Source organism: Sinocyclocheilus grahami, unplaced genomic scaffold (genome assembly GCF_001515645.1).
Source record: "Sinocyclocheilus grahami isolate Dianchi unplaced genomic scaffold, SAMN03320097.WGS_v1.1 scaffold170.1, whole genome shotgun sequence".
Taxonomy (NCBI): Eukaryota; Metazoa; Chordata; class Actinopteri; order Cypriniformes; family Cyprinidae; genus Sinocyclocheilus; species Sinocyclocheilus grahami.
Window position 1 is genome coordinate 47,669 of NW_015505349.1, and position 15,785 is coordinate 63,453.

Consider the following 15,785-nt stretch of genomic DNA (forward strand, 5'->3'; position numbering starts at 1 on the left):
AAAGCTGCTCTGAAGCCCTTTCCTCGGTTGCCCAGAGATGAATTATTCCCTTTAACCTGCAACAAAGTTAGCATAGGGTCACCTGGGGCTGCATGTACAAGCACACCACTCATCCCAACAGTGACATCCTGACACCCTGACACCCATGCTACCATCTCCCACTCACATCTCAGACCCCGAATTTGCATCGTCTGAGTCAGTGTTGCTGTGGAATCTTTAACAAGGGAGATCTGGTTTCCTCTGCACCACATACACGCAGAGCTCCCGTGGTAAAGCATTGGCAGGCCTTTGAGAGCTTCTGTATGGCACAACAGGTCCACGTGTGCCAGGAGCAGCTGACAGACACAGTACTCATCGGGAATTCTTTCAGGGGGATGACAGATCCAAAAGCAACTGAGAGCAGCCCATGCCTTTTTCTCTTTTTCAAATTCACTCCCATTCATGCACCTAGTTTTTTGAGGGGGCACCAGTGACAGTTCTGACTCACTTACATGAGCGTAGGATGTGTCAGTCTAGTGAAATTCATTCTGTTTAGGTTCAAATCCTAAAACTATTTCACTAGAATATTTTCACTAGGCATGGTTTATAACAACAACGATAATATTTTTTAAAAATAATATTGTAATAATTTTTACACAACAACACTATTATTATTATTATTAGTAGTAGTATATTTTTAGTCTGTAATATTTTATTAATGTAAAGGCATTAACATTAACAAAGCAGAATTTATTTGATATAAATAATACATAATAAAGTAATATTCTGAAAAATTATTGCAATTTAAAAGAAATTTTCAATTTTTTATTTTTTTTTTTATTTTAATATATTTTAAAATGCTATCTATTCCTGTGATGCAGAGCTGAATTTTCAGCAGCCATTACTCAAGTATTCAGTGCTCAATTTGACGCTCACAAAACCTGTCTTATTATTATCAATAATTATGAACTATTATAAACAATTAATTATGCTGCTTAATATTTTTGTGGAAACTGTGATCAATTTTGTTTGAGGATTATTTGATGAATAGAAAGTTCAAAAGAACAGCAGTTATTTGAAACAAATCTTTTGTAATAGCATAAATGTCTTTACAAACATAAAAAATTGTAATACAAAAATTTTAATTTTTGATCAATTTAATGTGTGGATAAAAGTATACTTTTTTTTTTTTTTCAAAAACAAACTTAACCCAACTCCTGAATGGTAGTGTATGTGTATAAAAATGGTATACTATAAATATTAAAACAAGCTTAACTATATTTTACATCCAAAATCCAGCCCAGAATGCAAAGGGACAATGGCCCCACCAATCTGAATGGCCACTACGTTTGAGTACCTATAGCAACCTCATCATAGCAAAAGCTAAAGGTGCACAACACCGTATACACCGCACCCCCCCTCCAAACGCACACACTCACACAAACCTATCTGCGTTTCCATCACGGCCTTTCAATTCAGGGCCTCCACTTCAAACACATGAAAGGATGCTCTGAGGGGATCCAGGTGAGAAAGAACGAGGGAGGAAAGAAAGAGAGAATATAAAAGCAGGGCTGTGCATGGAGAGTTCTGGGGGAGTGTGAGTGTGTGTCTGGGGGGGAATGGTCAGAAGGGCCTGGCCCCACTCTCTGCCTATGTCAAGGGGTCTTTGGAGCCTCTACTGTATAGAACCCAATACTGCATCAACACTTCCCGACACACTTCAGAGGCACACACGTGGGGGTGGGGTATAAAGACGGAGCCATAAGGAAGGTTCAGGGATATGAAGAAAGGAAAGGAGCCAGATAGAAAGAAGGCATCTCAAAGGAGAGAGAAGGGAGATGGAGGCACATGGAGGTAAAGAAGAGAGGAGAAAACACACAGAAACACAGCTGGGGCTGACGCTTCCCTGAGCCAGAGAGGTTTCTCTGAAAACTCACTCCCGAAAAGCAGCTCTGTGTGAGCTATAGCGCTGAAGAAACAACAAAAAACAAAAACAAACAAGAACATCAATTAAAAGCGACTTAAGGACAAAGGGGAAAAAGCGAGTAAAAGGGTGGGAAGGGAATGTTTGGGACAGACAGCCAGTCAGAACAACAAGTGCAAATCAAAACATTAGAAAAGTGTTGAATAAAAATAAAGTAAAACATACAAAAGCTTAAAATGATGTAAAAATTAGAAAAAGTCATCATGTATTTACCCTTGCATTATTCCAAACTTGTATTACTTTGGAATAAAAAAAGGAGAATTTTGAAGAAATTTACTGCAATAAATGGGGAGTGATTGCAGTCACAAAAATTGGTTATTCTGGCATCAAAAAGGATGCAAATGCAAAAGCATCATAATAGTGGTACATACAACTTGTGCAATATATTCTAATATTTTTGAAATCATGCAATAGATCTGTATATGAAATACACTGAAATTTAAGTTATTATTTACTGATAATCTTCCTATCCAGTGAGCTGTAACAGCCAGGACCAGATTAAGTCAATTAGTGAAAGCCAAGAACCGTGAACTGAATTAGCTGATTCATTAAAAGGACTACTGTTATGGTACTGATATGCTTTTGAATCCTCTTTGAAGCTTTGAAAAAGATCCAACACAAAAAGATTATTTGTTCACCAACCGGACATTGTTGTCAAAATTTTCTTTGATCAACAACTTACATTTCTGTCTTTAAGTACTTAAATGATACTTGTAAGGTGCTTTCTGAAGCTTGAAAACCTCAATCTCTGTTGCATTGTAAATGCATGAAAAAGAATGACCAGTACAATGTCTCATTTTGTGTCATACAGATCTAAAACGACACAAGGATGACTAAACGATGACATTTTTGGGTAAACTAATATCTTAAAAAACTGAAGAAACATCATAGATGTATACAGTAGACCACTGGGTGAAAAGGTGAGAATAGGTATCTCACTCATCAAAGTCCTGGCAACCAGGCATGTTGGCAGCGGTTGACTGGCATGGCCTTATCGTAGGCTTATGAGCTCAGCGTGCAGGGGCAAGCCAGCACGCTCACATTCCTCAGGGGAGGAACAGCACCTTGGCCTGGTGAGTCTGTTTTCAGTGGCAACCATTATGAAACCATACACCTGACATTTTTCCAGAAATCTAGGGGAGGAACCGACAGTGACCCTGCAAATCACGCGGCTGCTTTCCCTCGCTGGATTTCCCACAGACGGACAAACGCCCTGCCTTTTCTTCTCGGATTCAGATTCCTTTCCACAAATAACCACACCTTTTTTTAGGTGGTTGTGGTGGATGTGAGGAGTAGAGTTGGAGAGTGGAAGGAAGTTGAGCTGGGAAAGTGAAAGCGAGGAATGTGTATGATAAGTGAAGATTTGACAGAATCAGGAAGAGATTTGTCTGTGAATTCGTCCACAGCGTGCCTTGGTGTGATGGTAAAAAAATAGAGAAACTATTAGGTGGAGGTGACAGGAGAGCACAGCACCACTGTCATAAAAGCCCAGACGCGAACAGCACATACAGTGGCACTAATTTCTTACCGATGTACGAGAGGGGCAATTAAACCCTTTATAGCATTCCCCCCCTTTGGATTTGCAAGCAGTAATTAAGAATCATTACTGATCAAATAAAATTTTAAGTCATACGCTCTCAGATTTAGCAAGAATGTGAGATTGATTAAATTTATGCTACCGAAAAAAAAGGCCATAAAAGCTGGATGCAATTAACGGTTTCTGAGAGAAAAACGTCAACAAGGCTCTAGAGCGCTGTTAAGATGTATCCAAACAAATAAAACAAAATGATGCTCACTAAATTTTGTTTTACAAATCTTACAAATCTGCATCCGTTAACCCTGGTACCTCGTCAGTGATCGTAAATTTGAAAAGGCACAAGAAGAAAAAAAAAAGAGCAAAGGAGCCATTTTCATGGTGTTGGTAATTTAGAGGGTTGGCTTGCAGCCAATCAAAGAGCCAAATCGATCCAGTCGACCTCAGGGCCCAATGGCAGTGCTATTTACTACTGTGTGTGGCAGTAGTCACAGATCACCCACTCTGACATCCTACCATTGGGTGGGCTGAGACCGCAAATAGAATTGTCAGTAATCTCCGCAGTCGAGCTCTAGCTGTTTGTGTGGTATCCAGGAATAAGACTACATGGGTAATTTGAACAGATACAGAAACAAGCTCACACACACATACACACACAGGTGACGCACACTCACCGTGGCTCGGGACGCCCATGTTGTTCGCCAGCTGGTACAGGCGCTGCTGCTGCTCCTCAAAAGAGCCATGCTCGTTCAGAGCTGACATCATGCGCCTGTAGTGCTCCTCGGGGGTCATGTGACTGCCCAGCTCCAGCGCAGGCGTGTGAGAGTTCTCTGTGGGATGAGAAGCAGCAAAATTTAATCAGCTGGTCCCAAAATGTGTGATCTTATGCGAGATGTTTGAGTGTTTGAGTCAAGGAGAAGCCTATGTGCGGTTCTCCTTGGTACGCTGGGCAGCAGTAACTCAAGCCAGCGCATGGGGAGAGACTCTTGGGGGAGAGATGGGGAGGAGGAAGAGTGGTGGAAGGGGGGATATTTTACCCTCCTCATTGAAACCGGAGCTTGGCCCCGGGCAAGCGAACAGAAGCAGTGCGGCCCAGTGCAGGGGATGGGGGAGTGTGTTCTGCCAAGCGCCAGATAATCTACCCGAGAGGCTTCAGGTGGGTGTGTGTGTGTGTGTGTGTGTGTGAGTGTGTGAGTGTGCGTGAATGATGTTTGAGGCATTGTGAGTATGAACACTTGTGTTATAGTGTGTGTGAGAGAGAGATTTTGAATGAATGAATGAATGAATGATGCATTTATATAGCACTTTATTGTGTATTGTTGTACACCCAAAGATGAATCCACATTTTAAGAATGTCTAGGTAATATATATATATATATATAGAGAGAGAGAGAGAGAGAGAGAGAGAAACACTAGCATTAAAATGTTTGCATTAATTTGATCAAAAATACAGCAAAAACCAAAAACAGAATATTGTGAAATATTCTTTCAATTTAAAATAACTGCTGTGATGGCAAAGCTAAAGATGAGTAAAAGATGAGTAAAAAGTGCCACATGATCCTTCAGAAATCCTTCTTATATGCTAATTTGGTGCTCAAGAAACATTCATTATCTTTATCAATGGTGAAAACATTTGTGCTGCTTAATATTTGTATGTGTGGAAACCTATGTATAATATTTTTCAGGATTTTTTTTATGAATAGAGAGCTCAAAAGAACAGCATTTATTTTACATTAACATTATAAATATCTTTGTAACGTAAATGTCAAAGCAGGGCTCGCAAAATGTCAAAATCCCTGGTAGCCCTTCGGGCAAGCACTCTTCAAGCACTCTTCAAACATCAATCAAAAACATTTTAAAAATACAAATAACAAGGAAGGAATTTTATTTCACTATTTACAGGGTATCTGCAGGATTTTGAAATTCAAATTTAAGGCTTTTATGACCCTGCACAAATAAAATTCATGCCGTATGAATTGGGGTATAAGGCAATGTCTGGTGACATATTAAACCATAAAAGGACAAAACAAAAAATTATAAACATCACATTTCAGCCTTTAAACCATTTTTAGGAAAAAGTCAAATGTAGGCTATAAATTATTATATTAATTTAAAACATAAATATCTTACGGTCTTAACTGTTTAGATTTTTAGAAGGCACATTAGCTTCTTATAAATCCACCGGTTCACATTTACAACTGTATGTGTTTGCTGCATAAAACACGGGTCGGTTTTCGCATTGCAGACAGGAGACAGCAGACAGAGACGGCAAAAACAGCAGACAGGCTTCTTGAAAATGCTAATTCATTTTCTGCCACTAGGTGCCACTTTTGGAGTGGCAGAAATAGTGGTTTCTCACAAATGCTACATTATCAGGCATTATAGAAAAGATTAAATGAAAATGCAATCTAAACTTTTCTGAAGATAGCCGGTTCCCTTCAGAGATACATTCATATAAAAACGTTTGAAACGTGCAGTGCTCAATTAAATTATATCCTTTTGAATAGTTTAATATCTATCTATCTATCTCATTTCAAATTCAGGAAATTTTTAAAGGCATTCTAAATTCAGTTTTGAATGACACACAACCCTGCTGCAGGAGACATAATGGTTCAGATCTGAGCTGTAAAGCTGCTTGTATTATGGTCTGTGTCGGTGAACAGTCTGTTTTAAGTCCAGCCTTTGCAGCTTTTCAGGCTGCTTTGGTCATTAAAGATAATACCTGCTGCACTGAGATCAGTACTACCCTCCAGCTGTGTGTGTGTTTGGAAGGTAGGACCTTAGACAACAGCAGCTGCTATCAAACTACACACATGTGCACACAAAGGCGCACACATTGCTATGTTGTTTGGGTGTGGTGATGGATCACAGACACGCAGACACAAGACATTAGATCAGTGGCATTCCAAAGCCATGCTAATCCACAGTGGGTGACCGACACAAGCCAATTGTAATTCACAGGACTAAAACACACATAACACCCATTTATCATTCTCACTGCAGCAGTCGTGCTGATTGGCTACATGGTGACGAGTGAGCAGATAATGCCTCAAAATACAACACTGATTATTGGGTGTGGCTGTGTTGCGACACATACTGTATATACAGATGTCACACACTAGATGCAGTTACAGTATGTGAATTTCTACTGTTAGAATTTTATTTTCATTTAATTGAATAATGATCAACATTACTTTTTTGTATTTCAGAATTTGTCACTTTTTTGAGAGTTGCTTTAGATAGCATACTGAAGTTTCTATAATATATATAAGAGCATGAGTTATTTGTATGCCACACACGTGTGTGTGTGTGCATATGTACATACACAAAGCAACATTACTAAAACTTTATATTATTTTATATTTGATTGTGGACAGATAAATTTCATGTCCTTGGAAACTTTAAGAAACTTTGTATTAATGTATTATTAAGGTGTATTAAAGACCTCAGCATGCAGACATATGTAAATGTCTTGCTAAAAGCCAAGAAATATGACATTTTTAACAAAATCTCAGACAAAAATTACAATATGGCTATGAAGGTTTGCACCTCATATGAAGACTGGTCACCTTAATGGTATAAGGAACAGATCCAGATCACTGCCTGCTCAACTCTTCCTGCTAGATGCTTGATTATATTTGACTTGGTGTCACTGAGTCTGCATGAGGTTTCTACTGCCTGCCTGTTGCACTGTTTCACCTCATTAGCTCAGCTGGTTGACAATACCCAGGAGCTTCACCAATTTGCATATTAGCTAAATATTAGCTTTAAATATGAGTATGAATTTAGTGATTTTGAGCTCACTTTTAGACAGAAATTTAAGACTTTTTTCTTGATTAGCCTACACAACAATTGTAGAAAAAAAAGTGACACTACATGTACAAATGATATCCAAACATACAGAAACCTCAAAACCGTGGGCTTATCACACAGACTCAAACACATATTCCTGAAAGGAAAAAGAAACCACAATTTTGTTTCCTACCGTCAGGAGGAAGTCAAACATCACCCTTTCCTCACAGTTTCCCTCACTCATTAGCTTGTTTTTCTCTCCAATAGGCCACTGCAAAATATATTAGATTAATCCTGATCTGTACTTCCTGCATTTGAGTTTTATTTTATACCTAGTGGAGAATGTGGGTTGTCAGTATGGATGTGGAATATGCTATGTGTATATACCACCCCAAAAAAGAGCAGAACATAGTCTTTGTCACATTAGAGAGTCTCATTGACTTGAACACTAACAACTTGATTTTCAACAATAAGTATGACAACTTCAGGCCAGATTCAGTTCAAGTCATCCTGTATGACAACTTCAAGTATAACAACTTTAAACTAGCCACCTCTAGTAGATCTAGATCACCACTGCTTTGATACTGTGACCACAGGATGCTCTTTTAGCAGCTCTAGGTGAAGGTGAGTGTGTTTGTTTAACGACCGTGTGTCCAGAGTCTCAGTGATCCAGCACACATTCATGCATAACAGCGAATCCAGCTTTAGCAGCACTCTCACTTTATTGATTTTCAACTCCTACAACAAGCCCTATACACCAAAAACTGAACATCGGCACCCGAGCGTGGAGCTGTATTAGTGAGAATGGCAGAAAATAATGTAGAAATGAGAATGAATCGTCTAGATTTTGCTATAAACGTCTGAATGAAAATCTCAGATTCAAAATAATCTGAGATTTTCAATCATTCTAATTTAGGAAATAAACAGAAGATTTAGAATTTAGAGAAAATGTAAACAAAGAAACATTAACATTAATATGGAATATTGTGCATTATTTCTAAGTCACTATTCAATTTTGTTCACTATTTAAAAGTAAATTAGTGACACTGATCATGTGACACTTTGTACAGACGGTCATATTTCAATTCACAATTAAGTTTTCACTAAACTTTTCACATCTGAACAGTCTGCATAAATGTATACATGAATTAGCAATGCTGTACTCTCTGCAGAAAGTGTATGAAAAGGTTAACAGGAGGGGGGAGGTGATGCCTGTCTTCCACTAAGCGTTGTTCTCTCCTCCCTCCTCTTACTATCTGTCCACCCCTTCCCTCCACTCTCGCTCAATCTCGCTCCATCTATTCCCACCTACTGCATCTTACGCGCTAAGGTTAAACAGCTCTGATTGAAGCGCATTATCGTCTTCAGTACACATATGCACATGCACACACTTGCACGAAAGGGGCCCTTACCTTTAGGTGACACACTGCGGGACTTCTTGCTGTCAGATGGGCACTCGCTGCTGCTGTTGGGGGAGTAGGCTCTCCTCTTACCTAGAATGTCATCTGTTGGGAAAAAAACGAGAGAGAAATAGGTTAGGGAGGATCAGATGCGGTCATACAGCCCCTAAACCCCTCCGCATGCAGCCCGCCACCTGGCTATGTACCTGCATACATGATGGAGCTGTGAGTGCGCCTAAAGACATGAAGAGATGAGAGGGCCCTGCGCCAGTGTAAATGACAGATCTGGTTCTTAGTCAGCCATGTGCAGAAACGAGAGGTTCTTTTGCCCGCTCTCTCTCTTTCTCTCTCTCTCTCTGTTTCTCCTATCTCAAACAAACACGCTCCCTCTCTTTTGCACTCACCCTCACTCTACCATCGTTTCTTGTCTTGACTATCTATGTATCTCTCTATCTGTGCATACAAACGCTCCTGGTCTTCACACCAGCCTAATACGGAGTAAAATGACAGAAATGACAAGACAAGCGAGAAAAAATGGGGAAAAAAGTAAGCGTTCTTGCCTGTCTTCTATCAAACTCCTGTTGTCGCGCTATTACGCCTTTTTGCTTTTTTTACTCACTCTCACTCTCTATTTTCAGTGAATACAAAGCTCACACCTTTTGCTAATCTCTTCCTTCCTTTCTTTCACTCTTTTTCTCCCTCCCCCTTTTCTCTTTATCTCTCTAGAAGAGTGGAGGCTGTCTGCACTAGCCTAATGCAGCGCTCTAGTGAGCCGCTGGTGTCTAGTATACGATTACAGCACCCTCCTCCCCCCAAACGCATCTCAAATCAATATCCTGCTAATCACGCTGGGAGGGGTGCTGCTGAGAGCATGGTGGTGCATGCATGCAGGAAGGAAGAGACCGTTTGTCATTGCACTCTCCTCTCCCTCTCTCACTCTCTCTCTCTGCCCTCATGCACCACATGAAGTAAAAAAGTCTAAGCCACAGAGTTATGCTCTTCCTTTTGTCTTTTGTTGCTGTCTGATTCAGCTGTCTGATTTTGTTGTTATCTAAATGGGCCGTGCAATAAACTGAGAGGAAACGCATTATACATGTTGTTTGCATTTGAACTTTTATTGTATTTATTGTGTTTTATTGTCTATGGATATCATAAAAAGTTATTTTTAAAACATTTATGGTGACCTGAGGGTGCATCATTTTAAAGACCTCATAACATCGTTCAACAAGCGCAGAGATCTTTCTTATGTTGACATATTTCCTATTGAAGGAAATTTGGGTGCAAAATAGGGACATATTGTTCTATTTCTTTCCAGTTGGTTGCAGGTGGTATAGAGTCCAACAGCTGGGTTACAGAAGTAAAAATCCCATTCATTTACACTATAGGGGAATAACGATAATTTATAAATTTATAAAGGCAGATCTACTTTGAGCTATGAGGTTGTTAATCAATGGTACATGCTTTTGTTAAACTTGTCAACTTAATTTTTAAATAATCATGTGTAACAGTGGAATTCCTGATGAAAAACTATATTACCCATGATTCTGCAAGACATCTCCACCAGTCTGAGAATTGAAACAACTGAGCCAACAAAACTCTTTAGCACCTACCCACTCCCATTAAGCACCTCGAATGACATAAGAGTCACACTCTCTACTTTAATATTTGAGTGTATATTAATATTTTGCAGTAAACATAAAATTTGTTGTTTTTATACAAATATAATTCACTGTATTGTTCAAATCAATAGTTTTCATATTTACCTGTCATTTTTAATTTGATAGTCATTCACAATGCTTCATGGGAATTTAGTTTGTTAACGCCTTTAAGTCAAAGTCTTTGACTTTTTGTCTGATTTTCAAAGTTTGTAATATTGTGATTCACCTCGTAGCTGGTTGGTTTGGTTCATAGCTTATCAACAAAGACTTTTTAAAAATCCCAATGGGAAAAATTAATGAGGAAAATTCTTGTAGTGCAGGATATGATGTCATCAAAACTTTTTCTGGAAGAGAAAGATTGGACATTTTAAATTTGTAAATCTTTTGTCTAAGTTAATGAGTGCACTTGCATATAGATTAGCCTCACAGCTAACACATATGAACTATAAAGTCGCAAAACTCTCATTTTGATTTCACAAGGTCTTTAAAGGAAGCCATTACTCCACATGACCCTTATGTGTAAGCCATGAATAAAGCTCTACACATCAAAGAAGAGTGAAGGGGACGATTCTTGCATGGCACAAAACCGAGAGAGGCTGCACCTCTATATATGTCCGACACAAAAGTACAAACTACTCTCTCACACCCCTGCCTCTCGACACCAAGCGTACTGCTCGTCCCTCTCTCAGATAAGAGTGCTGGAAAGAGACACATAGAGAGAAAGAAAAGCAAGCCTGTGCTTGAAAGGGCTTTTGGAGTGGCAGAGCTCAGTCTGGGACTCTTTGTGGGGAGCGAGCTTTCTAATGACGCTGTTTGATGTATTTTCATCAGGGGGGATGGCTGTCTATCCCACTCCAAAGAGAAAAAGGGGCCTCTCTAATGGGCCCCCATCTCCTCTCCTAACCTCTCCCCAAAGACAACAACAACACTCCCTCCGTCTGTCTCTCGCTCCACTTTTTCTCCCTTCGTCGGCCTTTGAGGTGAAAAATCTCCCTTGGCGTATTCAATTATTTTCCGCTCTCTATCTTCATGTGGAACTGATACGATCACTGCATAAATGTAAAACTATAGCAATAGGCTGCTCCTGTCTATGCATTAGCCAAAAAAGCTCAAAAGTCTGCAAGGGATGTGCAAAAACTTCAGACAGCTGGTAAAGTTTTAGTTTAAAAGGTGTTAATATAATACGAGTTAAAGGGATAGTTCACCCAAAAATGAAAATTATTTCATAATTTACTCACCCTCAAGTTGTTCCAATCCTGTATAACTTTCTTTCTCCTGTTGCACATGAAAGAAGATATTTTGAAAAATATGGGTAATCAAACAGTTGATGGTCCTCATTGACTTCCACAGTATACTATAGAAGTCAATGGGGACCATCAACTGTTTGGTTACAAACATTTTTCAAAATATCTTTTTTATGTGCAACAGGACAAAGGATGAGTAAGTGATGACAAAATTTTAATTTTTGGGTGAACTATCCCTTTGAAAGGAGCATGAAGGTACCGAAGACAAAAAGGGTTGGGAAACACTTCTACATACCACAGCACCCTCTGGTTTCTGTAGCAGCTATGTTGAGCCCCTCTCTCTTCCTCTCTGTACGTCTCTGTTTGACCCTAATCTCTCAGCAGTGTCTTTCCCACAGGGCTCAGCCACCCTAGTGCTGCTATCTCCAGCCCAGCCTGTTCTCCAAGCTCCATCGCGTCTTATCAGGCAAGCTCCTGCCTGCCAACACTCCCAAAGCCCTGGGCTGAGTCCAGTTCCTCTCCATCTCAACCTCCATCTCCATCTCTTCGAAATCAACGGTCCTGAACTGTCACTCAGACCTACAGCTCAAACTCACACAGCACTCTGTCCCCCGAATCAACCCCCCCCAAGTGATTATACACAACCTTTAAAACCTTTAAATTCTCATGATGTGATTTGACAGCATGGGACAGAGTGATTTGCAGGATGAAATGCTTTCGTAAGCGAGAGGGGAAAAGTTTTGGAGCAGGGCAGCATGCCCGTGGCGTCGGCACAGGCGGAGAGGAAACCTGGCTCCTGACCGCACTCTCTGTCTGCTCTTAGCACTTTGGTCTCTGGCTGAAGTAATGCACTCAACAAAAGAAGAGAGAGTTTGGGACCGTGAGGAGGAAGCTGTTATTCTGCATAGAGGAGCTGGAGGCAGGAAGCGACACTGACTCACTCACAGTTGCTTTTCTCCTTATAATCCTTCATGTGAACTGTTCATCCACTTCTCTCCTGCTCCTATCTATGAATTTTTCTCTATTTGCATGATTTTTGCTCTAAGCTTAGATTTAACACTTCAGGTATGTTTGTAATAGAATACTGCATACTTAGTTCACAGTGTGAAATATATACTTCATACTAGCATACTTGGTGCTTATTGCAGAGTATATGCTTTGCACTAGCATAGAGTGTATAGTGCAGAGTATATACTTTTTACTTATATATTTTAACCAACATTTTTGGTAAAATGTCTTAACATTTGACAGTTCAAATTAAATAATGAGTCAAAAAAGCCATAACATTTTAAGACAATATTGTTTACTGGAAATTGAAGGTCAATTTGCATCCAACAGTAGAGGATGTCTCAACATATTTTCTGTTGCTTATTGCACATTTTGGCAAAAGTGTGTTAGAATGTTTTTCGCACATATCCTTTGGCTGCATTTGGAATAGCACATTAGTATACTACTCAAAAGGCAGAAATAGTAAGTAATATGTTAGTGTGCTGTTTTCCAAATTAAACCTTAGTCTTTCATACAAACTTTTAAAGAGTAATTTTAGTAGAAAATATGCTATACACACTTTATATACTTCTCTACCTTGAAACTTAGTGCTCATTCAAAAAATAAATGCAAAAAACAGCTTCAAAAAGCTTTAAAAATCCACAGCATCACTGAGAATACTGCACTCTCTCTGTCTCTCAGTGCGCTCAAGGGAGAGGCAGGGTTTCAGCAGTGCCTGTCTGCCTCAGGGTCAGAGATTTTAAGGCAGAAAGCCTTTAATACCAATTAAATGTTGCTTCTTAAAGCTGTGATGCTCACATTTAACACCAAACAGAGAGGCTCGGCGGTGCCTCATGCTTCAGCCATGCTACCCAACTCACGGTTGCCAGCGCTGCCGCTAATTCCTTTAAACTCCAGGCTGTGCGGTGCAGAGGTGGGCCAAAACAAGGGCAGAACTTTAATAAAGGGGTGGGGGGGGGGGAAAGGCTAGATGGATGGAGAAATAGAAAAACGACTAAATGAGTAGGTTTTCTCCTCCTCCCTTTGCTCCTTCCTTCTCCCTGGCTACTGACAAGTTGGACAGGCTACACTCCTTAATTCCTTTTTCTTATTCCCTTAATCTGTCATCTTTATCAGGCAGGGGAAGTGGCGGGCTTCGTGGCGGAGCCTCAACCTCCAATCAATCTCCACATTACAGCTGACAGAATGGTGCTAATAACTTATTGATCCCCCTGTTTGCAGGGCTCGGCCAGAACTGAAAGGATGGCATTGATTGGCTATGGGGGGGGGGTGAGGGAGCAGCACGGCGCTTCCGCCAGCCCAGAGGATTCAGCACCGCCCCCCTCTACTGCTGCTCCCCCACTGAGAGCCTTAGGGGAGAGACAGACAGAAAGAGAGAGAGACAGAAAATGAGGGAGGGAAAAAAGCAGGGAAAAAAGAGATCAAAATCATGGGAAAAAAAGAAAGAGAAAACAACAGAACAAGGCAAAAAAAACTGCCGCAATTGAGCGAAAAATCGAGATGGGGAGACAAAAGGTGGTTGAGGAAAATGCAGGAGGATGCAAGAAAGGCAGGCGTTCGTGAATCGTGAGAGAATCAACAGAGATAGAAAAGGGTGAAAAAACTCAATTTTGGTCGCGCTGCATGACAACCAATGTGTCAACGGTGGAGATTTTGTTTATATCATGGTACATATATTTGGATGGATTTTACTATGCCAGACTGCTTTATTTTACATACATACAATAGTAATGAAATAACAGAGAAATGCTAAAAAAATGCTTTTTTTTTTAAACATGGTGTTATGCACTAGACTCCAGAAACTTGTTTTCATTTGTTTGCTACTTTTTTTTAACTGATGTTGAATTGATTTAACACATTACCACAACAATCAAAATTTAGAGCTGAAACTTTCAGTTTTATAAAATTAGTTTTCCTGTTTTGAATGTACTATTTTTAACCCAAGAGTTACATAATGTGAAGCTGTTTTTGCACTGATGTAAAATGTATTCATTTGTTATGAATAAACTTATCTTTTTCACATTCATGAAATATTATAATATTATCATAATTTAAAGTAACTGTTTTCTATTTTAATATATTTTTAAATGTAATTTATTTCTACGTTGGTTGAATTTTCAGAATTTCAATGTTGAATCAATGTTGAAAACAGTTGTGCTGCTTAACATCTTTGTGTAAACAGTGATATATTTTTATAGGATTCTTTGTTAAATAGAAAATAAAAAAATAAAAACAGCATTTATTTAGAACAGAAATCTTTGTATCGAACATCTTTACTGTCATTTTTTATCATTTTAATGTGTCCTTGCTAAAAGTAGCAATTTCTTAATTATAAACAGTAAAAAATATAAATATGTTTCTTACACCAAACTTTTGAAAGAATTTGATAAACTTTTGAAACAACACTGATTCCACAAAAATACTGAGCAGCTTCTGTTTAGCATGAATCATTTTCACCATTAATAAGAAACGTTTCTTCAGCACCAAATCAGCATATTAGAATGATGAAGGACCATGTGACACTGAAGATTTGGGTCTTTTTATATATTTTATATAATATATAATAAAATATATTATTTTGATGTATTTGGTAGACTGTTGTATCCAAGCGATTACAGCTCATTGGGCTATGACCCACCCATAGATATAATGATGGTCATGCACAGAACAAGTAAACTTGTGGGGAAAAAAACAAACATCATTGACTGGACACTTCAATCGCAGTATAAACACGCATATGCTGTGTCTTGAGAGAGAAGATGTAGATAATAACATTCAAATTCAGGGACTCTATGACTATTTGCTGGTCCAGATATACAGCAGCTTCACGCAGATGCTCCTGTCTGCCTTTAGGAAAGCATGAGAGCGGCAGGGAGGGAGGGAAAAAAAGCAAAAACACCTTATATGCCTATTAAGAGTCTCTGGTCTGACCGCAAAGCCACGTTTAGGAGTCTACACAGAGAGCCAGACGATCTGCCGGCGCCCTGCCCTCCCCCCATCCCTCGCTGGGGCCAGCAGGCTGGCCGGCCGGACGGAGGGAGGGAGGGAGGGAGGGAGGGGGAGCGGGAACGGGAGCGACGCCTCTCCTCCGTCGCTGACTGGCTGCGGCTGACGCCTGGGTCAGCTCTCATGTCTGTCCCTCAGATTTAATTAACGGGCCTCTCCGGTGCAAAGCAACCCCTGCGC

The 15,785-nt window shown here is 39.7% G+C and overlaps 1 protein-coding gene across 2 annotated transcripts in view; it reads right to left on the bottom strand.

Moving 5' to 3' along the window:
• LOC107593364 (sterile alpha motif domain-containing protein 11-like) overlaps positions 1–15,785 on the bottom strand; it is a 66,387-nt gene that overhangs the window by 17,161 nt on the left and 33,441 nt on the right. For both annotated transcript variants that reach the window (XM_016283045.1, XM_016283046.1), the window contains exons 5-6: positions 8,702–8,794; positions 4,172–4,327 (exon numbers count right to left, since the gene is read on the bottom strand). In XM_016283045.1, the coding sequence (XP_016138531.1) occupies positions 4,172–4,327; positions 8,702–8,794 (249 nt within the window). The remainder of the gene's footprint in view (positions 1–4,171; positions 4,328–8,701; positions 8,795–15,785) is intronic.